Source organism: Stenella coeruleoalba, assembly GCF_951394435.1.
Source record: "Stenella coeruleoalba genome assembly, chromosome: 18".
NCBI classification, from domain to species: Eukaryota; Metazoa; Chordata; class Mammalia; order Artiodactyla; family Delphinidae; genus Stenella; species Stenella coeruleoalba.
Genome location: NC_137164.1, coordinates 50,365,520 through 50,393,164, shown reverse-complemented (window position 1 = coordinate 50,393,164; position 27,645 = coordinate 50,365,520). Strand labels below are relative to the sequence as shown.

General features: G+C 37.6%; 1 protein-coding gene across 16 annotated transcripts in view; it reads right to left on the bottom strand.

The window, feature by feature from the left end:
• Nucleotides 1–9,119: 9,119 nt before the first annotated feature.
• Nucleotides 9,120–27,645, bottom strand: part of SCEL (sciellin) — a 334,162-nt gene continuing 315,636 nt past the window's right edge. For 15 of the 16 annotated variants that reach the window (XM_079903383.1, XM_079903386.1, XM_079903385.1 and 12 more), the window contains 6 exons: nucleotides 24,479–24,571; nucleotides 23,683–23,754; nucleotides 21,801–21,875; nucleotides 17,734–17,842; nucleotides 15,383–15,485; nucleotides 11,964–13,923 (listed from right to left, as the gene is read on the bottom strand). In XM_079903383.1, the coding sequence (XP_079759509.1) occupies nucleotides 13,907–13,923; nucleotides 15,383–15,485; nucleotides 17,734–17,842; nucleotides 21,801–21,875; nucleotides 23,683–23,754; nucleotides 24,479–24,571 (469 nt within the window). In that variant the 3' untranslated portion in view covers nucleotides 11,964–13,906. Of the gene's footprint in view, nucleotides 11,874–11,963; nucleotides 13,924–15,382; nucleotides 15,486–17,733; nucleotides 17,843–21,800; nucleotides 21,876–23,682; nucleotides 23,755–24,478; nucleotides 24,572–27,645 lie in introns of those variants that run through there. The other variant, XM_079903393.1, reaches the window with a different exon arrangement.

Sequence of the window (27,645 nt, the reverse complement as noted above, 5' to 3'; positions counted from 1 at the left end):
CCACGAGTTCAAAATGATATTTAAATACATAGATCATCTTTGGAGAATACTAGGGCTTTGAGTTATTATTTTGGAAACTGGTAAATAAAGGATAAAATCTTTATCCTGCCTTTTCTCTAAATATTCAGAGTAACCAAATTATGGTTGAGAGAAAGTGTTTTTTATACATGTATTCAGGTTAATAAATGAAAAAGGGAAAGTAGAATGAAAACATCACGTCTTGAAATCCCCAATAAATTGTTAATACCACCAAATGAAAGACAGTATGTGCTTCTGATGAAAGTACCCAATATCACTTACTAAGTAGTCTTCATATATACACACATACACATACACATACCATCACCACCACCACCACCAAACCTGAATTTAACCACATGTGAAGACAGAGAAATACAAGGGCCAAAAACATGTCTAAAACAAGACAAAACAAAAATATGAACTGTAGGAAACTTTACGAGACAAGTGACTCAGCTTCTCTTTCTCCCCATTCTCTTCCTCCTCCTTCTTCAACAACAACAAAACTGCAAGAGGAAAAAAGAGATGGAGAAAAAATTCTATAGATTAAGAGTCAAGAGCATATTAATCCAATGCAAGGGACAGAGCTTTTGTAATCGTGATTCAAACAAACTTAGAGAACATTTATAGTATAATTTGGGAAATGGGAGCACTGCCTGGATATTTGAGTAGATTCAAGAATTGCAGCTGATTAGGGAGATACATTGATAATATTGCGTCATGTTTTAAAAATGTAAACATAGTAAATTGCTGTATTGAACCAGTCTCCTGAGGCTGGAGGTAAGCGGGAGTCGGGTGGGGATGGAGGGGTTGGAGGGGTCATGGAGGTGGGAAAGGAAAGTCTGTTGCCTCCTTTTGCCAAAAGAATAAACTGTAACTTGTATTTCAAATTTGGTTTTAATTCACCCTGAAGCATGTGTGTGAGCAGTTTAACAAATGAATCGATGATACTCTTAAGGTACATAGATAGTGGGAAAAGTTTCTAGCTCATTTTTCTCTACTATATATAAAGAAAGTGTATTGAAACTTCATAACAGATTCAAGCATCTCCATATATATGACAATTGACAGAATAGAAGCCTCACTACCTAATAAAAGAGTTAAAAAATATATATGCCTGCATTTTAGTATTTTGTGTTTGTTAAAATTTGGTAGAATCCTAAGATTTTTTCCCTTTTCCTCCCTAAATTAATTATCCAATATTGAGCTAGAAGACAACCATAAGAGTAAAGAATAATAAAGAAAGAAAAAGGAAATTTTGAAGCTGAATATTTTGATACTTACATAAACAATTTTTCCCCCTATGGTACATATTTCCTTTACCACAACAAAGTATCATGGAATGACGCACTTCAGCAGTAATTCCTATAGTATTTCTTGAATGACTTTGCCTCCACTTAAAATTGTTGAAAGTTTTCCTAGGTTGTGAGATCTCTGAGAAGGTAACATATTTGATCCAGAAACACATATATGTGAAATGCCTGAAACACAGTTGATGCCTGGTGACTGGAAGTTATAATTATTATGTCAGAAAAAAATAATATTAGCATACGCGTTGATTGTCCCCATTTCCCTGCCTGTCAAAGAAAATCTGCATTGGTGAGCTCAGTTTTCTACCTCTTCCCACATCCTAAAAAAGGATGGATAATTTTGTGCTGAATTTAAGCCTAAATTAATCTGCTGAACAATGTGATAAGAAAGAAGAGAGAGAAAAGGAGGAGGGCAATATTAGGTAGGCTGGGAGTTTAAGAGGGGTTTTTTTGAGGGGGAAGTAGGGTTGGGGATGAGGGAAGAGGAATTTAATAAAAGCGAATGTGGAGTATGTATTTGGATCCTCTTGAATGTCCTTTAAGAGTCACTAGTAAATGATGGAATTCTTCTTAATTACATTTCAAGAGTTGAACTACACTTCTTGAATAAATGCAGCACTGTTATGGGACTGAACCCTGAGTATCTCTGGATTTACAAGGTTTACAGTATTATTTACTTAAAAGATGAGTAGTAAAGGATTAACAGTGCCCAAAGAGAAGTTTGTCCTTTTCCTTCAACTCCTGGGAGATCCCTGGAATGTCCTGCCTGCTAAGTGTGTTTTTGTTTGCCTGGGGGCCTTGGGCCACTCCAGATATTCTATCTGAACTCTGTGATTTATGGTGAAGGCTTTGGGCCACACAGTATCACCTCTACCTGGGGAGAGGCAGGGTTGGGGGCTATAGACTAAGGTCAACTATGTGAGCAGTCAACCAAGTCTACCTGACTGAACCCCCATAAAAACTCTTGACACCAAGGATGAGATGAGCTTCTCTGGTTGTCACAGCTTAGTGTGTCTTGTCACACCTAATTGCTGGGAGAAACAGGCATGGGCCACACAAATTCATTGGGAGAGGACAGTTGAAGACTGGTGCTTGGCGTTTCCTGGACACTGTCCTATGTGCTTCCTCCCTTGGCTGGTATTAATCTGTATCCTTTCACAAAAATAAACCATAACCATGAGTAGGACAGCTCTGGGAGTCCTTCTAGTGAATTATCAAGCTGGACGGTTGTCTTAGAGACCTCTTGAACTTATGATTGGCATCAGGAGTCTTGGGGACTCACAAACTTGGCAGAAGTGCATGGTGAAATAATATTTCTACACACAAATGCAAAGTGAAAGAATTTATGGAAAATCCTAAAAGTGAAAAAGGGAACTACATTTAGAAGGGAACAAGTCTAAAACTGTAGACCAATAAGCTATACTTCCAGAAGAAATATTAAAATACATATTCAAAACAGCAAACTATGGAAAATAAAGCTTTTAAAGGAGTAAATCCTAATCTAACTTTTTTTTACAATAGTGATAAATCTAGTAAATTGGGGACATATAATGGGTATAATACATATCAACTTTAGTAAAATTGTGATTTGGTCTCAAGGTTTGACCCTTTAAAGCATCTCATGTTAAATGGGATCCAAAAGGGCTGTTAAACTCATCTAATTCAAGTGACAAGTGACATGTGCACAGTACAAAAAAATAACTCATGGGCTTCCCTGGTGATGCAGTGGTTGAGAGTCCGCCTGCCGATGCAGGGGACGCGGGTTCGTGCCCCGGTCCGGGAGGATCCCACATGCCGCGGAGCGGCTGGGCCCGTGAGCCATGGTCGCTGAGCCTGCACGTCCGGAGCCTGTGCTCTGCAACGGGAGAGGCCACAGCAGTGAGAGGCCCGCGTACTGCAAAAAAATAATAATAATAAAATAAAAAAAACACAGACAAACAAACAACACTCATGAAAGAGGAAAGTTACACAAATGCAAGCTAGGACAGAATGTGTTTTGCAAATGTATGGCATAAATTGATCCAGAATCATAAAAACCACAAGTTAAGTAGGAGTTAGTAATGTGTCATTGTAATTCTACAAGTTAATAAAATACTGAATTATCTAAATAAGAGAATGGCATATGAAGCTTAGTCTGTCACTGTGTTCTATTCTGGTGAGATCATTTTTAGATTATTGCATTCATTTTTAAACCCCATGGTTAGTGAAAGAGACTTCAGCATTTCGGGTTCCAATCCTAGCTTTGCCACTGACAGACTGGATCTATAATGGAAGTGTTCAGGAACTGAGATCCTCAGTTCTCCTCAATTCCAGATCCTGTTAATTGAGAGTATTGGGTCAGAAACACACTTAAATGGCCACATAGATCTAAAATCCTTAGTTCATCAAGAAAAGACGTTATTAAAAGGGATGGGTGTTGGGAGGTCCAAATCACAATGTCTTTGTATACAAGGACATATAGGAGACCCTGAGGTACCATCATCCACTGATAAGCTCTCACAGGGGACAAGTCAGGCGCCTGAGTTCACAGGGCTCTACAGATGCCAAGACTACAACCTGCTCCCACAATCCATTTCTCTATCTTCCTTTAGTAACAGAAACCTCGACATGGGTTAGCAGGTGTCTGGCTAGGAGATACATGTCACAACCTCCCTGCAGTTAAGTGTGGCCAGTTGAATGTGAGCAACAGGAGTGGAGGCAGATTCTTCATCACATCCTTTCTTTTACTCTTCCTTCAGGCAGGGGCACAGTTATGAGAGCCAACTTTGATCATGAGATGCTAGAGGATGGCAGTACAATACGCTTTAGATAATTTCGTGGACAGAGCCTCCTTCTGTTGTGCTATGAGAAAGAGAAAAAGAATCTTTTCCTGTTCCAGTCACTGTATTTTATAGATGCTTTGTTACAGCCACCTCGTTGTGTCCTAACTTATCTAGAAACTGGTACTGGAAATAGGATGCTATCCAATAAAAGCCTAAAACAAGTATAAGGAATGAGGAAATGTTGCAGGCAGGAAATCTGATGACTCTTGTTATGCCATGGCCAAACATTTGGCAAAGTTCTTGCTTATTTTAGCTCCGGAACCCATGATTCTAGGAGGAGAGATTGAGAAAACTCAGGATGTTAGTACGTGTTTGCTGCTCCTTACTGCATTGAACAAGATACGATGAGAGAGATGAAGCAAGGCGTCCGTTAGCCAGTCTGCAAGCATAAATGCTTAGGCATTGCACTTCTGTCCTGACTGAGACCTGCAATCTAAGTTGCCTGGGAGTCCAGTGATTGAGGGCTTAATCAAGCTAGAAAAGCCAACTGCAACTTTATGATGAAGAGCAGGAGATAGTAATGTTTCTCAGAAGCTGTACCGGGCCTGCCATTGAATGCTCTTCCTCAGACAATGGGAATCAACTCAACTGCAAAGATCATTTAGTTGAAGGAGAAAGGGACAGCCAAGCACAGAGGCCAGTAAATAAAAGAGGGGAAGCGGCAGATGAAAGAACTATGACCACCCGAGGCCTTTGCTAATGTTAATTTCATATGGAACTAACTAGAAGCTAATAGACTGAAGCATATTAAGTTTTTGAATAAATTGTTCTGCTGAAAAACAAAACACAAACCAGGCTTACAGAAGTCTATGACAGTTTTCCATGACCCTTCCCCAGTTTGCCATGCCCCTTCCCACCCTGAAGCAACCCTGGGTCCCCAGATCCATACCTCCAATGTCCACTTCAGATGTGACCATGGTGGACAGTGAACAAGAGGGTGCCTCCCAGAGAACAGACCGGATGAAATCAAGGATCCTAATACCAGAGGGGACTTTCCATAACTGATGCCCAGCAAACGTTGTTCACTGCCATGGACCACTCACTGGTCCCATTCTTCCCTTTTCTGAATGAGAGTTTTACCTGTGATTACCTCGTTCCTACTCCACAATTGTGTATTGGCTGGTTGGGGGATAGATCATGCCCTTTCTGTTTACGGGTCCCTGCACTGGAGGGGGTTGTATCAGGACCTGACAGAGGACACAGAGTCAACCAGAATTCCTGGCCTCTGAGCTGGATGAGTGATCAAATGGGATTTCAGGATGTACCCCTTTGAGGGGTGTGCTCTGTGTATGGGAACAAAGGTGCGCTTGGATAATTGAGCAGGAAGCCAGGAGAGATTTGTAATGGATACTAGTTTTATTCTGGCTTCTTCCTTTAGTAATAGAAACCCTTCAGATTTAATTGGCACTCATGGCTAGAGATTACAGTTCATCCTCCTGTGCAATCCACCTAGCCAGGAGTCCCAATTTATTTCAAAAGGGATGCAAGTAGGAGTGTTTTGTGAAAGTTTTGTGCCGCATCTTTAAAAAAAAAAGGAAGGTGGTTGTCTCCACTCTCCCTTCCATGGAGCTGGAAGGCGGAAACAATGCTGGTGAGCCTGCTTTGATCCTGGAGTAAAAGCAGCCCTTTAGGGCATGGCAGAGTAACAGGACAGAAGGAGTCAGCAACCCTGGATTAGAGCTGCTCTGCTCACCTTTTCTGGACCACAACCTAACCCAGGGCTGTCATGTGGAAGAGGAAGAAATTTCCATGTGTTTGGAACCCTTGTCTTTCTGGATTTCATTGTTTTGAAGCTTAGTCTGTATTCTAACCCCATATCTATCATTTGACGATGTTTACATGCCCAGCATTAGTGAGCTATAGTAGGGTTTTAATAACTTAATTTATTAAAAAATAGTGTACTTTAGAGTTGTTTTAGACTTACTGTAAAATTGTGAAGATAATACAGAGTTCCCATACATCTCACACAGAGTTTCACCTATTATTAACATCCTACATTAGCATGGTAGCTTTGTCACAGTTCATGAATCAATTATAAACTAAAGCCTTAGATATGAGGGTGATCTGGCTGCGACATCTGTCACCCTATTGATCGCCAGGATTGATGTGGCTGATCTTGCTGGCTAGGAAGGTGACGTCCCTCCCTCATTGCTCCATATGTGTCCCTCCCAAAACTGCCCACTTGGTCGGCCTTCACCGATAGAGGAGGACCGTTCTTGGGTCAAGGGTCTACTAATTGCTGTGCTCCCTTGCTAGAACCTGCACACAAGATCTCAAGGTCCATTTGTAGGAGAATGTAGGGTAGACAAACTTCCAGGACTCCAGACACATCCTAATGAGCCTGCATGTGGCAGTCTGCCTTTCTTTAAAAAAAAACAAAAAGGAAAGAAAGAAAGGAAAAGCAACACTAGAGCCTATATTTTATTCAGAATTCTTTAGTTTTGACTTAAGGTCCTTTTTTGGTTCCAGGATCTCATCCAGGAACCATTTAGTTGTCATGTCTCAGGCTCTTTTTTTGCTGTGATGGTGTCTCGGACTTTTAAATTTTTGATGCCTTTGTTAGTTTTGAGGAGTATTGTCTCCTCAATGAAGATGTGTGCTTTTCTCATGATTAGACTGGAGTTCTGGGTTTTGGGGAAGAAGGTTACAGAGATATTGTGCTATTTTTATCACATCCTATCAAGTACATGCTAGTAATACCATTAATTACTATTGACGTTAATCTTGATTACCTTTCTGAGGTAGTGTTTGTCAGGTCCCTCCTCCATAAAGTTACTCTTTTTTTCCTCATCCCATACTGTGGTCTGGAAGATATGCACTACGTAGCCCACACACAGGAAGTGAAGAGTTATGTTCTACCTCCTCGAGGATGGAGTAGCTATATAAATTATTTGGAATTCTGCATGGGACATTTGTGTCTCCTCCATTATTTATTTTTTCAAATGTTTATTGATGCCAGCACAGACTCACAAATCTTTATTTTATACTTTGGGTTATAATTCAATGCTAAATTATTTATTTAGTTGCTCAAATACCAGCTTTGGCCATTGGGAGCGCTTTCAATTGACACTTATGTCCCTTTGACTTATCCACATCATTTGTGTGTACATATGTGTGTGCATGTATATGTTTGAGCACTTCCTTATTTCCTGGCACTATAAGATGCTCCGGGTTCATCTTCTCTACATCCTGCCCCAGCCCTAGAACCAGCCATTTCTCCAAGGAGTCTTGGTCACTTTTATTGGAGAATCGTATTAAAAAATCAAGATCTGGATTCATTGATTCTAGGCTCTGTCAGCTGACAGAGCAAGAAAATATATGTGTGTATACTAACACATGTAAATGCACATACCTTTAGATATTTCTATGTGTAACCATCTGTATCTATATTAAACTAAACACGAAATCATACGATGTCTCTAACTCACTCATTACCACAGGGACCATACCTGTCTCTTCCCCTCCTTATCTGTAACCTCCCACTCCAACGGTGAGAAATGTGGCTCCCACCAACCACTGTCTATTTACTGAATTATTCAATTCCAGTATATATGTATGTATAGTGGTTGCAGAATTGTTAACCTGTACTCCATGAAAAACAACTTGGTCAACTAGAGTACAGTGACCTGTACAGTTGCTGTGTCTTTAGTCTTACACACTCCATTCATTTCCAAAGTTACTGTTCACTAATTTTCAGAGCTACTAAGGTCATCCCCTTTTCCCCTCACCCCCTTTACTGAGACTGTTCCATACATTTGCAATACCACTGGATCCTTTGCAACACTCTGCATTCCATCCTGGGATCCCTTGCCCCTGAACACCTAAGTGAGATTTAAAATTTGCATATATTAAGGTTCATTCTTTGTACTGCTAAGTTCTGTGGGTTTTGACAAGTGCATAGTGTCATGTATTCACCATTGCAATATACAGTATAGTTCGAGTGCAGTAAAAAAATTCCCCATGTTGGGCTTCCCTGGTGGCGCAGTGGTTGAGAGTCTGCCTGCCGATGCTGGGGACACGGGTTCGTGCCCCGGTCTGGGAAGATCCCACATGCCGTGGAGCGGCTGGGCCTGTGAGCCATGGCCGCTGAGCCTGCGCGTCCGGAGCCTGTGCTCCGCAACGGGAGAGGCCGCAACGGTGAGAGGCCTGCGTACCGCAAAAAAAAAAAAAAAAAAAAAAAAAATTCCCCAAGCTTCACCTATTCAGCTCTTCATCTTCCCAGGCCCACTCCTCCTGAAGCCCCAGCAATCACTAACCTACTTACTGTCTCCATGGTTTTGCCTTTTCCAGAATGTCACATAAGTGGAACACATAGTATGGAGCCCTCTTCAGACTGGCTTTTTCATTTAGCAATATGCATTTAAGAAGTATCCATGTTTCTGCAGATTTGATAGTTCATTCATTTTCATTGCTGAATATTACTCCATTGTATGGATGTACCACAGTTTTGTCAAGACATTTGTTTATTGAAGGGCATCTTGGTTTCTTCCAGTTTTTGATGATTATAAATTGAACTGCTATAAACATTTACATGCAGCTTTTTGTAGGGACATAAGTTTTCAGATTAGTTGGGTAAAAACCTAGGAGCACAATTGCTGAATTATGTGAAAGAATATGTTAAGCATTGTAAGAAACTGCCAAACTGTCTTCCAAAGTGGCTGCACCATTTTGCATTCCCACCATCAATGAATGAGAGTTCCTGATGCTCTGCATCCTTGCCAGCAATTGGCATGCTCAGTTTTTAGTTTTTAGCCATTCTAATAGGCATAAAGTAGTACCTTATCCATGTTTGAATTTGCATTTCCTTAATGAAAAGTGATGTTGAGTATCTTTCATATGTTTATTTGCCATCTTCTTTGGTTAGGTGTCTGTTTAGATCTTTTGCCCATTTTTTAAAATAAGTTTTTTGTTTCCTTATTGTTTAGTTTTAAGAGTTCTTTGGTATGGAGGACAAATTCTTTATCAGATATCTACTTTGCAAATATTTTCTCCCAGTCTGTGGCTTATCTTTTCATTCTCTTAACAGTGCCTTTCACAGAGCAGAAGTTTTTAATTTTAATAAAGCTGACTGAAATTTCTTTTATAGATTGTGCTTTTGATTTTACATCCAAAAACTCTTCACCATGTTTAAGGTCATGTTGTTTTTCTCCTACTTTTTCTTCTGGAAGTTTTACGGTTTTGCATTTTACATTTAAGTCTATGACCCATTTTGAGTTAATTTTTGTAAAAGATGTAAAGTCTGGGTCTAGGTACTTTTTTTTCTTTTTTGCATATGGGTGTCCAATTATCTCAGCACCATTTGTTGAAAAGACTATTCTTTCTCCATTGAATTGTCTTCATGCTTTTGTCAAAAATCAGTAGACTGTATTTGTCTCAAAATAATTTTAATCTGTTCATGAAACCAACAGTAGTCAATAATATTTTAATGACACAAATTTAAAAGGCATAAATGAATTTTATGAAATGCCACCATTCATTTGATAATCTATATTTTTAATAATCCATTATGAAACAACCATGGCCTGTATCTTGCCTGCTTCTTTAACCTCATCTCTTTGTGTTCACTAATTCCAGCCTCCTGGCAATCTTTCTGTGATCTCTTTAAATCACATCAAAGCTGCACTTGCCTTAGGGACTAAACACTTTCTTGTGGGAGACTTTCAATCCAGTTTGCCTTTATGGGCCTGAAGGGTCCTTGAAGTTCATGATCTTTCCTTTTCTCTTGGGAAAGGAGATAAAATTAACAAATTGTGCCTGTCAAGAAAGTTATATCAATATCTAAATGTTCCTTTCCACCAGATACATTATTCATATTGCAACAAAGGACAAGAACATGTAACATTCATAAAATTCCTGTGGGAAGTCTCTTCTAGATCTGAAATTATGCTGCCTAATTGTTTACTGTTTCTATTTGGAAAACAGAAAGGAATTTGATCCTGAGTGCTGCCTCAAATGAGGCGAGGAAACGTCATGCCTGGCCCATTGTTTCTACTTCAGGTGAACGCTGGTTCAGAACCACCTTTGACAAAGTCACTCCTTTATCCAAGTGAGCAACTTCAGCCTGAGGACCAGGACAAAGTAGCCATTTGCTGTAACCCACCCGTTGGCAGAGAGCTGAAAGCTATCTAGGTAATTTCTGAATATTGTTTTGCGTGAGGAATAGAGGAAGCTTAAAAATGCTTTGACAATTCTCTGTCTCTTGGCATCTGTGAACTTCTATCTCGTGTTTAAGAGAAGCACGGACACATTTAGCCCAGAAAGTGGTCTGATTTTGGCTGATCCTAAAACGTCTCCTCCTGGAGTGCTTTTCCCCAGCCTGGTTCCTTCTCATCATTCAGCTCTTATTTGAAATATCATCTGACAACATTATTTTTAAATACTACCCCTTGACCTAGTCGCTGCATTTTATTTCCTTCCTGGTCTTATTTACTTTCAGAAATTATTGTGTTTATTTATTTTTTGTCTTTCAAACTGTGCCTCCACCCTTCCTTTAGAATTTAAGTTCCATGAGGGCAGGAGCCTTGGTTATTTTTGTTATCACTCAGATCTGGAACACAGTTTCTCAATGAAGATTTTTAAATTATTGTATAACAGAACAAATGAATGAGTGAATGAATGAGTGACAGTAGATTATGAACAATGCATTTTTTCCTACAGAGTCTAGAATGATTGGGCATTTCAATGTATTAATGAGAAGAATGTTTCAAAGAGGCAATGAAGTTAAAATATCTTTCCCAGATGACATTTATAAGGCAATGATAATGATCAGTTTCCTCTCTTCTAGTGAAAAAACAGAAACTATTACCTAACTCAGGAGACATCTGAACATTTCAGTATTATCTCAGAAGCCATACGTCTCAAATGGCAGGACAAAGATCCAGTAAACACGATCCAGAATTCACTTTGTGTTGTGACAAAGTTAACATGCAATTCTGCAGCACATTCAAAACATTCACCAACTCTTAGGCATCTAACAAAGGAGATAATCTAAGAATGGGGTAAGCAGCAGGAATAGATTCATAGATTCTTGCAGTGTTTGCACTGGTGGGTACAATAGCAAGCCAATGTTCTCAATCCCACATTTTAAGTAGCAGGAAATTGACCCATGAGGGAAATGGCCTATCCAAGTTAATACAGATATTTATGGGTGCCTCTGGGAACTGTTGAGTGCTATGGAATAGGTGGAATGCTAAAAACAATTTATTTACATTGTACCAAATAACCAGTATATTCAGTAGTAACAACTACAACAACAAAAAAATCAACATCATCATGATAAGTTTGCCTCTACGTAGACCAAACGGTCACTTGTTTTGGTAGAGCTCTGAATCAAGCTGAAGAGGAAAATGTTCCAAACACTCATGATTTTCGATCATAGTAAACAAGTCAGAGAGTGCCCCAGCAGTGAGAACTGGACTCTCTCATCACTCCTATCTAATTATAGGAGTGATTGCAATCAAACAATTAAGGATGCATAGATTACTTCTTGAATAAATTTTTATTTCTTGGCCTTAGTAAAAGAAAAAAGGTTTTTAACAAATTCTATTTCCAAGATTACTAGATATATCTTTGTTTTGCTTTTTGGAAGGATACTCTCATAGTGGAGCGATTAATTATTTTTTAGAGACATCTCTTCATTTGTAATAGAATTCAGGGCCTGGTATTCTGAGATTTAGGCAGTTGTGTCCAGGAAAAGTATGCCAATCATAGCATAATTAGTTAGCTGCAAAAAAAAAAGAATGAGATCTTACGAACTGTTTTAGGAATCTGTCATTCCTATGGTGCAAGTAATCCCAGACATGATGAGGCAGACTTGGTAAATCAGGAGCCCTTCTCTCTCCACTCTGTATTTATTCCATTTTTACAACAGCTTTTGGTTTAATTTAATACATTATTGTAGAAGAAAGGGTCCATTAAACAGCTACAGAAAAGTGAGAATTACGTTCCTTTTAGGTTTTTTTTTAAATTAAGCATTCAACAGTAGAATCCTTTAAAAATGATATTCAAATGATTTTTAATTACCACAAAGGCATTGAGATGTTAATATACTTTATATAAAAGAGAGGGATACTATTTCATTCGTCCTTTCCTGCCACAAATTCCAACTCTAAGAAAATTATTTCTTTTGATCCAGTCTGATAGCATGTAATAAGAGAACAATAAAACATATGGCTCAATTACCACCGCTTCTCATCAAGCATGAATTAATGAATATCAAATTATTATTAATTGTTTTTTCTGGCTCCCTCTCCATAGGACAATGATTACACATTTCTGTATTTTAATAAGCATTAGTGTTTAACACTTTGTGGACCAGTGTCTAAGAGGAACAGATGCTTGAAATCATTATACAGAAGAATAACTCTACATTTATCAACATTTAGAAAATACATGATTATATTTTAATCTCCCTAGTTTGTCAGTTTTTTACAACTGCCTTAAACTCCCTTAGAATTCCACCCTCTCTCAATGTTCCATATGCTTTCCTTTGAGAAGCAATTGCTATGTGCATATAAAGTAGTTTATAAGTGCAATGTCTCAATTTTAATAATAATAATAGTTCCTCACAAGATTACTGAATTTTCAATTCCTTAAGAAAAAGCTCTTTAAAAATCAAAGTTATAGATTGAGCAGTTAAAAAATTACTTTAAGCAGCATGGCACAGAATATAATAAATTATGATCATATAACTGACATATCAATGTCAGTGAGTAATATTTATAGACACTGTACAAGAAGATTCTGTATAACTGACAGTTCATTTATTTTTATAAGCCATCTGTAAATATAAAGTGCTATGTAATAGGAATAGATATAGCATGCGAAAGAACATGTCTTTGTAATCCATAACTTTCATTATTTCTCATAGATCATTTATGAATCCAGATTTTGAAATGCAGGCAAAGAAAACCTGACAAATTACGTAAACACCATGTCATATGATTTTACCCATTACCCATAAATGCAGGTCTTTCTGTTTTTAAAACACATTCTATAAAACTTGTATCAGTGATAAACTGAAGGATGATACCAAGGTTAAATTGTTCAGATATCCTATCTAGTTCAATAGGCCTCACAAACACAGATTCAGGTATGTTTCTAAAGAGCAAACAAAAACTTGCTTTAGAATCTGATAATTTTGGAGCAGAAAGCGACCTTAGAAATCATTTTGTCCATTGGCCCTCATGTTACAAATAATAGCACAGAAATCTGAAAGGTTTAAGTGATTTTCTGAGGTCCATACAACTTTATACGTTAACATCTTTCTGCCAAACTTTATCTTTCTGCCAAAATTTCTATCAACATTACTTTTGTACATAAATGAAACATATCTTGCTCCCATGACAGTTTTATCAAGACTTCAATAACGTCTGTAAATCCAAATTCTTAGGGAAACAAAGATGAGAAGATGGTAAATTTGTCTATAATGGAAACCGTGACACACAGCCAAATACTGAGCAGAGATGGACCTGGTGAAGGCTGGCAATGCTCACTGCCATCAGAAGCATGCTTCCTTTGACACTGGGTGCTAGAACCACTTGAATTTTTGATCTCTAAATCTAACCAGATACCAGATGGTTCCCTTTATGTATGTGACCTTAGTGGAGGCAATTAGATTATTTATGCAATAGCAGAGTTGTTAATTCTATACCAGAGTCAATCTTTGGTGTAAAAGCTTTTCTAGATTATATGTTCTTACAATAAAAATTTTAACTCCTTAGTGAATGCTTTCATCTTGATTTTCATGTGCCAGAATTACTGAATCCACTTTGCTGAAAAATTTAAAGAAAATAAGTTAGATATACAAATTCAGTACAAAAATAAGACTATAACTAAAGTTTTAAAAATAAATAATTACTCATCAAGGGGGTAGTGGTGGGTTAAGCATTTTACTTTCACCTCCTACTGCATTCATCACTGTGGCATGGCTTTTCGTCATACCGTGAATACAAAGTACCAATGCCCTGTGCTCATATTTATGACATGCCTGAGAGTCATGTCTTGATAACTTAAATATACTATAAAAATGCACACCGGGAAGAAAACACAAAGACTTCTGAGTGTTTTGGTAACCACATCTCCTAACCCGTATCATGGACTCCCGGGACTGCAAGTTTTAGAGCTGCACCATACACATCAAGGCCCCTTGATGTAACAATGGATCCTGATAAGGCTGCTCGATTAGGAAAAAAAAAAGAAATATGAGAACTGGCTGGGGAAAGCAGAAAATAGAAGGCCAAGTATGAATATAATTAGCTTTGTTCTTGTCATTGATTCTGCAGCCTGATGGAACATGGCTTTCTGAATATTTTTCAGAGTATTTTCCAGATGTAGCCTCTCAGTACCTCATTAATATCACACACTTGTCTTTAAATTCCATATTTTGGATCCCGTGTAAAAATCGCAAATGCTCCTTTTTCATTCACCACCAGCAGGCAACTTGCCTTTCACACAGTACTGTTGACCAGCTCCCCAATATCATTGTGGTTATTCTACCTACTTACTATTGAAGCAAAAATTAAATGTTGATACTAGCTTTACAATGAAGTTTCATAGGATTTTATATTGCTAGCTTACTGTGCACTGTACACATCTTTTAAATCAACTTTTACAGCTTTCATGCTAAGCTTATTGAAAATATGAGTTAAAAATGCAGACCCTTAATGTTTCTTCTCACAACATTTATGCTAATTAGGTATCCAAATTATAGTAAAGTTGGTCTTAAAGGTAAAAAAAAATACTCAAATGTTATATGCAATATAGAATTCTACACCATTAACTCTAAATTTTCCGTTTAAAAATAACGTTAATATAGAACTGTACACCATTAACTCTAAATTTTCTGTTTAAAAATAACATTAAAAGGCATTTAGTATAATAACCAAATTACATTTAAAAAAAGTATATTACAGTGCAAATGTAAAGGTCATTCACAGAAATGCACTTCAACTCCACCGATCAGTAGAGCAAAGAAAATCTGTTTTTGTTTGGAAAAAATGGAAAATTTCCTAAAATAAATGACTTTTGCTTAGTTGTATCTATGTCTGGTCTGACATCAGAAGAAAATATAAATGTTGACTGATTTTTATACCATAAAGTGAAATGCCACCATGTTATCTGCAGCTGAATTTTTAATATAATTAAGAAAATACTCTTTAGTTTTGAGATCTTTCATCAATATTAAAAGTTCATTAATGTTAGTGATGGTTCCTTACAGAGCTTAACACTTACCTACAACTTGAGAGTAGCAAGATTCACAATGTATTGTCTGTTTATAAATCCAAACACTGTCACCGGCTTGTAGGTTTTCCAAAGGTTGTTTGCATATTTCACACTAAACAGAATGCATAAAGTTTACATTATATATGAAGTTTAGATTCTTGGCGTAACAGGATTAAAAAAAAATAAATAAACTTTTGGGGGCTTCCCTTGGCGCAGTGGTTGAGAGTCTGCCTGCCGATGCAGGGCACACGGGTTCGTGCCCCGGTCCGGGAGGATCCCACGTGCTGCAGAGCGGCTGGGCCCGTGAGCCATGGCCGCTGAGCCTGCGCATCCGGAGCCTGTGCTCCGCAAAGGGAGACGCCACAACAGTGAGAGGCCCGCGTACCGCAAAACAAAACAAAACAAAACAAACAAAACTTTTACTTTATTCAGTACCATCCTTCATAGCAACACTCAGATGAAGCCTCAAGAGAACCCAGAGGGAAAATAAGAGTATACTTACTTGTCTGTGATCCGCCGAACTTTTCAAATAAATCCTGTCATAAATCTCTCTACTATGGAGGTGTGCATTTCAGGGCATATATACCACTGAAGTCTCTACGTAACTCACAACAGAGTAGATATACATTTTCAGAAACTGGTTATGCCAAAGACAAGATCACCACTGGATATTGCAAACAAAAACACAAAGTGCATTTATTGTTTGCTTACTAAGGGAGAGCTATGCTGTCCGGGTATAGTGTCATTGAGCAAAACGAACTTCTGATCCTATGCAGGGTTTAGGGGGAAGTTTGTTTCAAGTTGTGTTGGTTAAAGAGGAAGGAAAGGGTTGACATCTGCCTTAGACCTGTGCTCACTGGAGCAAGTTCACTGCCAACTGGCTGATTTTCAAGTTCACTGACGCAAATTGTCATAGATCAGTTTGACATGTTTAAGCCAGTTCAGATGGTTCTCTACTATTATTGCTATAGAATAATCTGTCTTTTCCTAGGAGTGTGGGGACATTTTTATTCTCAGTAGTATTTTATAATTAAATTGAAAATGGAAATAAATCATCCAAAATATAATAAATGGAAATTATTCCTATTTACCAAAAGCAATAATCAGGAGAATTTTCTTCTTTTAAAAAACTTTCTGCATAATAATTTTAAATGAGGAGCTATAGACTAACTTTTGTTTCGTTGAGTAAACTTAATAATTAAAAGGAAATTTTACTGTCATAATTAAATAATTATGAAATTTTCAGATTACATTTTATATAGAATTCTATATATGAGGGCCTTTTGGATTTTATTTGCTCAAAATGAGGCATCATATTTCTTTTTGCTTTGTGTCACTTTCTGAAGCTAATTTAAGGAGAAGCAATCAATTGTCAAAGTATTACATCTACTTAACTGAATTAGATAATTTGTATCAGTCATAGAATATCAGCACTAGAAGGGACCCATAGATTTAGGCTGTGGTTCTTAAACTGGCTGCCTGTTAGATCTATCTAAGGAGATTGTAAAAATACCAATGCCCAGCAGTCATCTCTAAGATTCTTGATGTAATTGAGGCTGGTCCCAAGCATTCTATTTTTCTCCTAATCTCCCCAGACAATTATAATATGCATCCAGGGTTGGAAACCACTGGTCTAATCAGCTACTTCATTTTACAGATGAGGAAACTGAGGCTAAGCTAATTTAGATGATGTCCAAAGTCACATGGCCTCAATTAGTGTCAGTTAGAACTCCAGCTCAAGTCTTCAGGTTCCTAGTTAAGTGCTCACCCAGTTACACCAAAATCTATATTGTTGACCTACGGAATGTTTTTGTGAAAAGTAAAAGAAATAGCATATAAAAACACAAACTGTGACGCATTCTACTATGTACGCTTTATTATTATACTAAGACACATTTAATTAGAATTAATCATGCTCTCAAAAGCAGACTGAGTTTCAACTATTGTTAAGCCCATTGGTCCTAATTTCATAATGTAAGGAGATGCTAGCTTTCTTCTCAACAATTTCTTTGCCTTTTCAGATTTCATTATATATTTTATGTAATGCATGATTTATGAAAATGCTGCAAAAACTTTTCTAAAGAGAACAAGTGTTTATCTTTTTACGATTTCAATCTGTAGGGTAAGAGTTATAAATGTGTCAATAATCAACTTTTAAGCCTAAAGCCAAGAGAGTAATTATAAACCTTGGAGGTTTAGGCTGTAGAACTCTGAGAAATGTTTAAATAGTGCATTATTAATGTGCATGACAGTGTTTCTGAAAGCTTTAACTTCATCTCATATATTTCATTAAATAATTATTTTTATTCCAATCATTATGCAATTTTATATTGAGTTAAATGCAATAAACATAGCCTTACCTTGAAGCAAGTGGAATGGCAGCAAATTTGTAATTCATTTAAAATCATCTTAGCTTCTGTGCCCAAGGGTTTTCGACAGTAAGTGCACATATCCATTTCAATGACAGACCTATAGAGATGTAAGCAATTAAAAATAAATTTGTCATGATGCAAAAGACAGATGTATTCCCCATAAAGTCGTATGGAAATGATATGTTAATTGTGTTGATACTGTAGTAAATTGTGTAAAAATCAAGGAAAGCTGAGGATTTACTTATCCTAGGATAGCAGGATAAGTGATTGATTCTTCTAGTTATTTCAAAATGATATCAAAGAATTAACATGAAGGAAAGTCTCAGATTATTAATTCATTAGCAATCAAAAGTGCATCTGGGCAGGACAAAGATGTTCACAGTTTTCTAACTGAACTAGGTCATAAGTACCCCTTGAAGCTAGAAGAGGGTTTTGAATTATTAATGTACTTATATCATAGAAAATTTATGCTGCAGATTAATATAAAAATTTAACTCTCAAAACATTCAATAGGACAAAAATAGAAATCCATTCAAGAATGTGTTGGTGAATTCACAAATGATGGATAACCTAGATTCTAGGGTCTAGAGTCACTAAAACGCTCCCCTAGGCCACTTCTCTTGGTGTCATTGTAAGACTCAGAATATTGGGGGCCCTTTCATGACAAAAATTCTCCAATATGATATAATCTCACTACAAATTTGATGGGGAAAAAAGAGCTTTGCTATTTACTTTGGAAAAATAATGTTCAATAATAAATAAATGATCAGTAAGTCCAAAAGACCTTGGGTCATGCCAGAGTCTTAAGAAAGACCAATAACTACTTGATTCTTTTCCATTTGGAAGGTCTTAGGACAGTCTTAATTAGCACCTTGCAGAGTTTACTAGTCTCAGGGTGTTAGCAAACAAGCCTGAAATTTCCAAAGTAGGATACATACCGGGGTGGTGAAATAAAAATAGCTAATATTTGGGCTTCCCTGGTGGCACAGTGGTTGAGAGTCCGCCTGCCCATGCAGGGGACACGGGTTCGTGCCCCGGTCCGGGAAGATCCCACATGCCGCGGAGCGGCTGGGCCTGTGAGCCATGGCCGCTAAGCCTGTGCGTCCGGAGGCTGTGCTCCACAATGGGAGAGGCCACAACAGTGAGAGGCCCACGTACCACACACACACACAAAAAAATAGCTAATACTTAATAGTGCTAATATACTTAATATGTGCAGTGCATTTTCCACGCACTTTGCTTTCCACGCACTATCAACTCGTTTATTCTTCATAACATCCCTGAGAAGCAGGTACTCTTATTTTTATCATTATTTTACAGAAGAGAAAGCTGAGGCACAGAAGGGTAAGTCATGCAGCCAGTGAGTGGCAGAGGCGGGATCTGAATGAAGGCAGAGCGGCCACAGAGCCCTATGCTACCTCTGGGCCTGCTTGTGAGATTGACTGGGCTCGCTGGGTTAGAAAGAACTAGTCATGCCCAGAAACCACAATCGATCCTGTCATCGAGTGCAGGACTAGAAGCAGAGAGGAGGGAAAGTTGAGGGGAGGAGGGGGTAAGAGAGGAAAGGGATTGGAGTAGATAAACCTTGTTTCATTTTATACTCTCAGTCATTCTAGTAATCTCTTCTTCCCTTATGTACATAAATAAATATTTCCCTCTTTCAATGATCTCTCTAGGTACTTGCTTACATATTCCGGGCAAATAGTTCCCTATGCATTTTTCACATATATGCATACGTAGGTACCCACACACTTAAATTTCCCATGTTAGACTGTAAGCACTTCCAGAGTAAAAACTGCCACTCTCTAGCATTCTTCCATTCCAGAGACACTGAGACAGGAGCTGGGAATATAAAGAAGAGTGAGAGAGTCTCCTCCAATGAGAAGCCTTCTTTCCACTAGGGTAGCCAGGTGTGTGATTGGATGGTCACCACATATTTATGGATGTGTGACAAGAGTTAGGAGAACACAGCCAGTGGAGCAGCTTATCCCTGGGGTGAAGCAGGAAAGGCTTGTCAGCATAAGTGCCATCTGAGTTAAAGCTTGAGGGTGAAGGAGCTCTCAAGGGGAGCTCAGTGAGGTGGGGAGGGGCGTGATGGAGGGGTTCCAAGCAGAGTGAACAGGATGTACCAAGGTGCCACACAATGAGGGGGGCTGGAGTGATTGAACATCAGTCAATATTCAGCAGGATCAGATTCTGAAGGCCCATAAATCATGTACAGAGGAATTTGGTATTTACCTTGTAAAGGGGCACTGGTCACGTTATGGGACTGATGTGCTTAGGTAAGAACTGTGGGGATGCAGCTAATTTCACACAATGATCAACAGAAAAAGTTTGCTGGACTAACCAGTTTTAACGGAGAATTGACTTTTGCTCTGATGACTGAAAAAATTTCAAGGATCACTTGAGGAACAGGAGTGAAATTCTTCACTTCGAGAGCAACACTTTAATGTAGAATGCTTTTCTTCCTTAACAATAAAAATATGAGCCCAGGGAAAGCTCTGGTGTTGGTGTTATCCTTATTAAGATGATACTTAGTAAGGAATTCTCTGGTGTTCCAGTGGCTAGGACTCCATGCTCTTACTGCCAGGGACCTGGGTTTGATCCCTGGTCATGGAACAAAGCTGTGCCTTGTGACCAAAAACAAAAAAAAAAAGATCATACTTAGTCAAAGATCTTTTCAGAGCGTTATGAAAAACCTAGCTCTGGTGTTTTGGTTATCTAAGCAGTACTTGTGGTGCTCCTATAGTCACATCAAAGAGGTGTGACTTAAAGGCAAGACACTAAGAAGAGCCTTGGTAATAGAAGATATTAATAAAAGTGACAAAAAGAGGATGTAATTCTGATGCCTGGCCCACCTATGTTTCCCTTAGTAAATGGAACATAGGTTTGTTTATTCAGGAATAATTTATTGAGTATCTGTTAGGTGCCAAGGACGGCGTTACAAGCTGAGGCTGTGCATAAAAATAAGATATGGGGGCTTCCCTGGTGGCGCAGTGGTTGAGAGTTCGCCTGCCGATGCAGAGGACACGGGTTCGTGCCCCAGTCCGGGAAGATCCCACATGCCGCGGAGCGGCTGGGCCCGTGAGCCATGGCCGCTGAGCCTGCGCGTCCGGAGCCTGTGCTCCGCAACAGGAGAGGCCACAGCGGTGAGAGGCCCGCGTACAGCAAAAAAAAAAAAAAAAAAAAAAAAAAAAAAAAAAATGATATGTCGTGACCCTCAGTGAGCCATATTTCCACCCCCTGCAATAGAGAAATACCTTCCATAGAATACCGGACATTTGTATTAAGCTGGTTTCCAGTGGTTGGACTGAAATGCTAATTATTTTTATTTCCTCCGCTGGAAGTCTGCAGGCCACAGTCTCAGGAGTGTCACCTATTTATCCGACTGAGCATAAAATGGTAAAAGAGAGTAATCAAGAGCAAAAGCCTGAGGTCAGTTTACCGGCACTAAATTGATGCTCACCCTAACCTCCTTCCTGGGAACTGAGCATGGGCCCTAGTGGGTCACAGTGGCACATCCACGCAGCTGTTTGTAAGGTGAGCTGGCTTTGGAAAACCGCAAGGAGGGAGGGCTGAGGGCACGGTCTAGGGATGCAATGAAGCCTAGATGCTAATAATGTGGCAGTACTGGGGACTCCTGGGATCACCAACAGCAGAGACACTTGCCTGGGAGGCAGCTGTAAGGCACAGAAAGCTCTACTGGAATAAAGTACATCAAAATCAAAGAACAACAGCCAGGAAGTCAAGGAGCAAATTCCTAGATGCAGAGGTTGCTGTTCTTTGTTCCACTCATACAATCACCAATATAACCGCTGTCAGGAATGTCATCTCCAAGTTCAATGGACTACAAGAATGTGTACATATATATTTCAGTGCTATATACATAATGAAGATATGTAAATATATATTATATATAAATACATATACGCATACATAATAAAATGTATATTTATAAAGTATGTACACACATATATTATCTATAATATATAAAAATACATATGTTTATATGTGTGTGTATATACTTTTATGTATGGAAATACAGACATACTCACCTATCTGAAGTCGAATAAATGGTTTGTATGTATTTTCCAGAGATACTCTCCTGATATCTATCCTTTGGTGATTTACTAGAAACAAACACATATGGACATGTGAGAATTGGGCTGTTCCCCTAATATTGAAGTATATACCTCTATGCAGGCAAGGAAGCACACACACACCCACTCACACAGCCTCATTATTATTATTCTTTGGGATGTTACAAGCCAGGACAATGTACTGACTCTTTTTTTTTTTAAATCTGGAGAAGTATTGATATGCAAGAAACCTCCAAGTTGACATAAGTTGACATATTCACCAAGATAAATAAAGAATGGGGCAAGGAGAGTGCAAGAACAAGTGTAAGCAGGAAAAGCAGTTATTGTTTTTCATGAAGTTTATACTTGCACCTCCCTTATTTTTACTAAAAGAAAGCTATCTGTAGCCTCACATAAAGAATATACACAAAGCACGAGCCAGTGCAGGCAAATATAGACAGACACCATTCACGTAGAGAAACACTCCTGAACTTTTAGAGAAAGCTTTGGAAGTTTTTATATTTGCTTGAAAACATCCAGGAATCATTTAGAATGAAAGCAAAAATATTGTAACTTTTAAAAGTCCTCTTTGTTCCCTTTCTGCTCCAGTTTGTAAACGTCACTTTCTCCTGGAGACAAATGAAGTTTGCAGTGCACTAACCAGCTGACTGTCCATAACTGCTTCCCCAGTACCTACACTACCTGGGAGCATATTAGGACCAGAAGCAATATGTTCCTATTATTTCATACAGTGATAGCCCTCACTTGGGATTTTTTAATGAGAAATCCTTCTCTCCCTCCAAACTGCCCGTAGGCAGACTGCTGTTAGAAATAGAATCTACTTTACGGAACACATAGCCCACAATGCTAAATAAAAGTTCGCACATATTTATGCCTGATACATATAAAATTATTCCCATTTTATTGGTCAGAAAATTGAGACTTGAATTGAGACAGAAAACTGAAGTTAAGTAGTTTTGCTGAGGCCACATAGTCAGTAAATGACAAACTAAGATTCAATCCCAACTCTGATTCTAGGGCCTCTGGTCTAATACATACTGCACTGTCGGTGTAGATTTTAGGGAGAATTGGATTAAGCAGCAAAATCAAAGTTGAGGTTGCATTTTACAAGGTAACTTACTTTGGGGTTTGAGGAATCCCTTTTGGGGGGAAGGTTGCTCAAATCGAACACACCTCGAATTTCTGGGAGTCCCGCCCCCATACTCTGCTCTCTGGCCTCTTTGAAATGGGCGATGATTGACACACGCGTGTGTATATCCACATCTGAATGCCCCACCATTACCCTACAACACAATTAGGCCAACTCTTGTTTTTATACTCTGCAAAATCGAATGACTTGTGAATCCCTGACCTTGTGTGACATTTTCCTCAACATCCATCACATCAAGCAGCAGATTTTGTGGGCCAGAGCTTATTTACTAAAAGTTATACCCCTTATTTCAGATTAGAGGTAAACAACAGTCGATAGAACCATTTAATTAAAGTGTGACTCCAAATTAGCATAGCAATACTTGTGTAATTTTATAAAGCTTATTATGGGCATGTATGTTTATGTGACAACTTTCAAATAACTATCCTATTATGTATACACGTGCTATATTAAAATATTTTTTAGTCCATTCAATGAAATTGTATGATTATTTGACAACTACTTAATAGTGGAAAGATTATAAAGAATTATATATTTATTTATATAAAGAACTTGATATACTCTTAAACGTTCTGCTATTTGAAAAAAGCAAGCATACCCTAAAATAATGGCTTTCCTTCTTAAACACAGAGTATTTCAAAATTATAAAATATACATAGCAAAATACTTCAAATAAATTTCCAGTACCTATTCTCCGCATACGTCCTTGTGTACACAACAGTATCCTTTGGTCCTGCATGCCTGGTTTCAGCATTGGAGCTGCAATACAAACCATTTTACTTCATGTTTAAAGTGTGTTTACAGGATAATCAAATTCACAAGGCAATTATCCAATCCAATGAAAACAATAATGCTCATATAGTCCTTCTAAACTATTACCTTTAAAATACGAATGTTAAAGTGGTATCAATCCATTTCTGCAAAATTTATTTATGTCTCCCATTTTGTCTTAACTTCCAGAAGTACCTTGGCCTACTTCCAGAATACTATTATGAAAATCGGTCACTCAATAAGTCTGTTGTAGAGCACGATGATTATTTTGAATATTCCTGTAACATGTTTTAGTGTCTATTTCTCTGATGTCCCATTCATATTTCCAAACCATTGCTTTCCCCACAAATCTCAAGCAAAAAGTGGACCTTAATTAACAATCATGATAACATCTGATTTAATGAAACCTTTAAATCTACTTAAAGAATGTCAATGCCAATGTCTCAATCATGCTTTTTTAAAAAAATATAGACTTTTTAAGGAAAAATCACAGTTTACACTCATTATTCATAATTGACAACTTACCAGTGACCAAGTTGTTTACTCAACACCTTTGTATAAGCCTGCTTAGCCACTGGTAAAATTAAAAATTTCTGCATTTCAAAGGAAGGATCAGGTTGTATGTGGATGTTTTCTTTAAAACACAGAGGAGAAAAAAAAAAAAACAGAAGGAGAATAGTCCTGTCAGTTGTTTTATAATTGACCACAGTACCTGAGCATCTTCGGTGCTTCATAAGAGTAGGCAGTGGTTCTAGAAGATGGGCTGATTAAAGCCTCAGTAGACCCACTAACTTGGCCATCTTGCCTGAGAAAGCAAATGCAAATATTTGGCACTTAAAATCAAGGCCACATAGAAGGTTTTTGTTTTATTAAAATTCTGTTCAATGAACTTTTAAAAATATACAGTGAACCTCTTTCTTGTTTGCCTGTTTTCTGCACAGATACACAAATAGAATACATGTACGACTTTACTCCTCCACAGAGACCACTATCTTACCTTTAGGAATCATCTACAGGCATGTGTCACATTATCTAACACTAAGACAGAATACTTTTTTATCAAGGGTAGGAACCATCTGAAACTGGTTCCAGTAATATTTTCACAGCAGCAGTGCCATCTTAGAAAGCTTTTCATGTACAACATATCTGACAGTTTATCAGTTTAATGAAAATTATCCAGGGGTTCCTCTGAGAAATTCCAGTTTCCATTTTGTTTTTAATGTAAAACAGTACTTTGAAGATTGCAAAAGAACTTTGACCTAGATTTCTGCTAATCTAAAAATGTCACTATGCTTAACAAAGTGCAGGCATATTTGCTTTTTCCTATGAGACAGAGGAAAATTTTAATGCAGGAGTAGTGAAAGCTTTAGCTCTTTTTCCTCCCCTGTGTTAGTAAACTCTGATATAGGAGAGACATAAAGACCAAGAGGAGGATTTAGATCTTGATCATGATTTATCATTCTTGGCTGGCCTGTTCCTTCCATTTCCAGGTAGCTCTTAAAGAAGAAGAAAACATCTGTTCACATAGTATCAACTCTGGCATACGGAAAACCATCTTCTAGTTTTAAGACAGATATTTCACAAAACAGATGTTTTACAGCTGAGTTAAAATGACACTAAGTAATGAGAAAGTAGATTTTCTAATACAATCATTAGAATATGTCATTCCAGAAAAATGAAACTAGCTGTGAATTGTTTGGAAATATTCAAATCATATAGTATATAATACAAAACCCAATTTTAGCAAATAGTTTCAAAGGACAAAGGTTGTCAATGAGTGTGAAATGTGTCTGTATTGTCCTCAGAAAGATAAAATCAAATATCACCAATTTGCAAAATCTGCAGATAGGAAAGTGAAATAATTTGTAAACAGTTCTGATAAGGATTGAACTGTGTCCTGCCAAAATTCTTATGTTGAATTTGGTTTAATTGGTTTGGCATATGGCTTGGGCATTTGCAGTCTTTTAAACCTCTCCAGTAAGTCTCACATACAAGTCAAGATTGAGAACCACTACCTTAGAGGCAGCCTGACACATCTCACCCAAAAGAGCACTGGTTCTCAAAGTGTGGGCCCTGGATTAGCAGGTGAGTCTGATGTAAATAAAATGTGGGAACCAGTGCAATAGAGAACTCTCCACCAAACTATTCCTTAGATGCCTTGAATAATATTCCTAAAGAAGAACTTATGACTGACAATGTTTTTTGCTTGATGGCTTTATTGTTAAGACGTTACCCTTCATTGAAACAAATTGCTGAATTGTAACTTGCAATCAACGGTCACAATTTTGTTTCTTAATTAAATAACTCCATAAACTATAAAACCAAATATTGTGTTGGAACTTACAAAATTCCAAATGGAATTACACTTGAGAAAATGTTTTCTGCAGTGGAAGTTCACCTTGAAAATTTAACTATCTAGAACCTTCATACACTGCTAGTGAGGACATCAAATGGTACAGCTGATTTAAAAAACAGTCTGGAAGTTCCTCAAATGGAGTTACTGTAGGATTCAACAATTTCACTCCCTAGGTATTTACCCAAGAGAAATAAACACACTCTACACAAAAACTTATATATGAATGTTTATAGCGGCATTGTTCATAAGAGTGAATTACAAGCCAACAGTGGAGACAATCCAAATGCCCATCAATTGATAAATAGATAAACAAAATGTAGTACATTCACACAGTAGAATATCATTTGGCAATAAAAAGAAATGGAATACTGAGACATGCTACAACATGGGTGAACCTTGAAAACTATTCTAAGTGAAAAAAGCCAGTCACAAAGGACCACATATTTTATGATTCCATTTATATGAAATGTCCGGAATAGGAAATTTAAAGAGCCAGAAAGTAGCTTAGTAGTCGTCCAGAGCTAAGGGGTTGGGGGCAAATGATGTGTGACTGCTACTGGGCATTGGGTTTCTTTTTGAGGTGATGAAAATGTTGTAAAAGTGATTGTAATGATGGTTGTACAACTCTGTGAATATACTAATCAGAAAGCATATATCTATGTGGACATCCAATTACTATACAAAGTGAATACATTCATAAAGTAAATAAAGTAAATCAAGTGTCAGTTTAACAGATTGGCCTATGACGCTTATTTAGATTTCCATTGTCCTATTTGACTTAACATTGGCAACTTGACTTTAAACAGTATAAAATAATTTCAACTGATAAATACCCATGTCACTGCAAACTTTATAAATCTCTTTTGCACGAAGACTAAAAGCTTAGTAAGAGTTTACCATTTTGAACTGTTGTATGTGATAGGGTTTACTTCTATAAAACTATCAAGGTTTTGAGCTCTTGTAAAAATTACAGGTTTTAAATAGATAAAAAGAAGTCTTATTGGTACCAAAGGGGATAGTAGAGTGGGGGGGGGCAGGAGATAAATTAGGACTTTGGGATTAACACATACACACTACTATATATAAAATAGATAATCAACAAGGACCTACTATAGAGCACAGGGAAGTCTACTCAATATCCTGTAATATCTATAATGGAAAAGAATCTGAAAAAGAGTATATTTTATATATATATATATATATATATATATACACACACACACATATAACTGAGTCACTTTTCTGTACACTTGAAACTAACACAGCATTGTACAATAACTATACTTCAATAAAAATAAATAAAATTTAAAAATAGCAGAATTCTCCGTGGAAAAGTAAAGAGAGGACTTGAGGCCAGGATACCTCTCTAATTTACGAACTTTCTGCACCTGATCAAGTCTCTTACTCTCTGACCCTCAATTTTCTTTCTGTTAAATTTTTACCCATTTTGAGAGTCAAGTAAACTTTCTTTTCTGTAGCCAAAATTATATGGGTGCAAAATTGGGCCCAGAGATTTCTTTTTT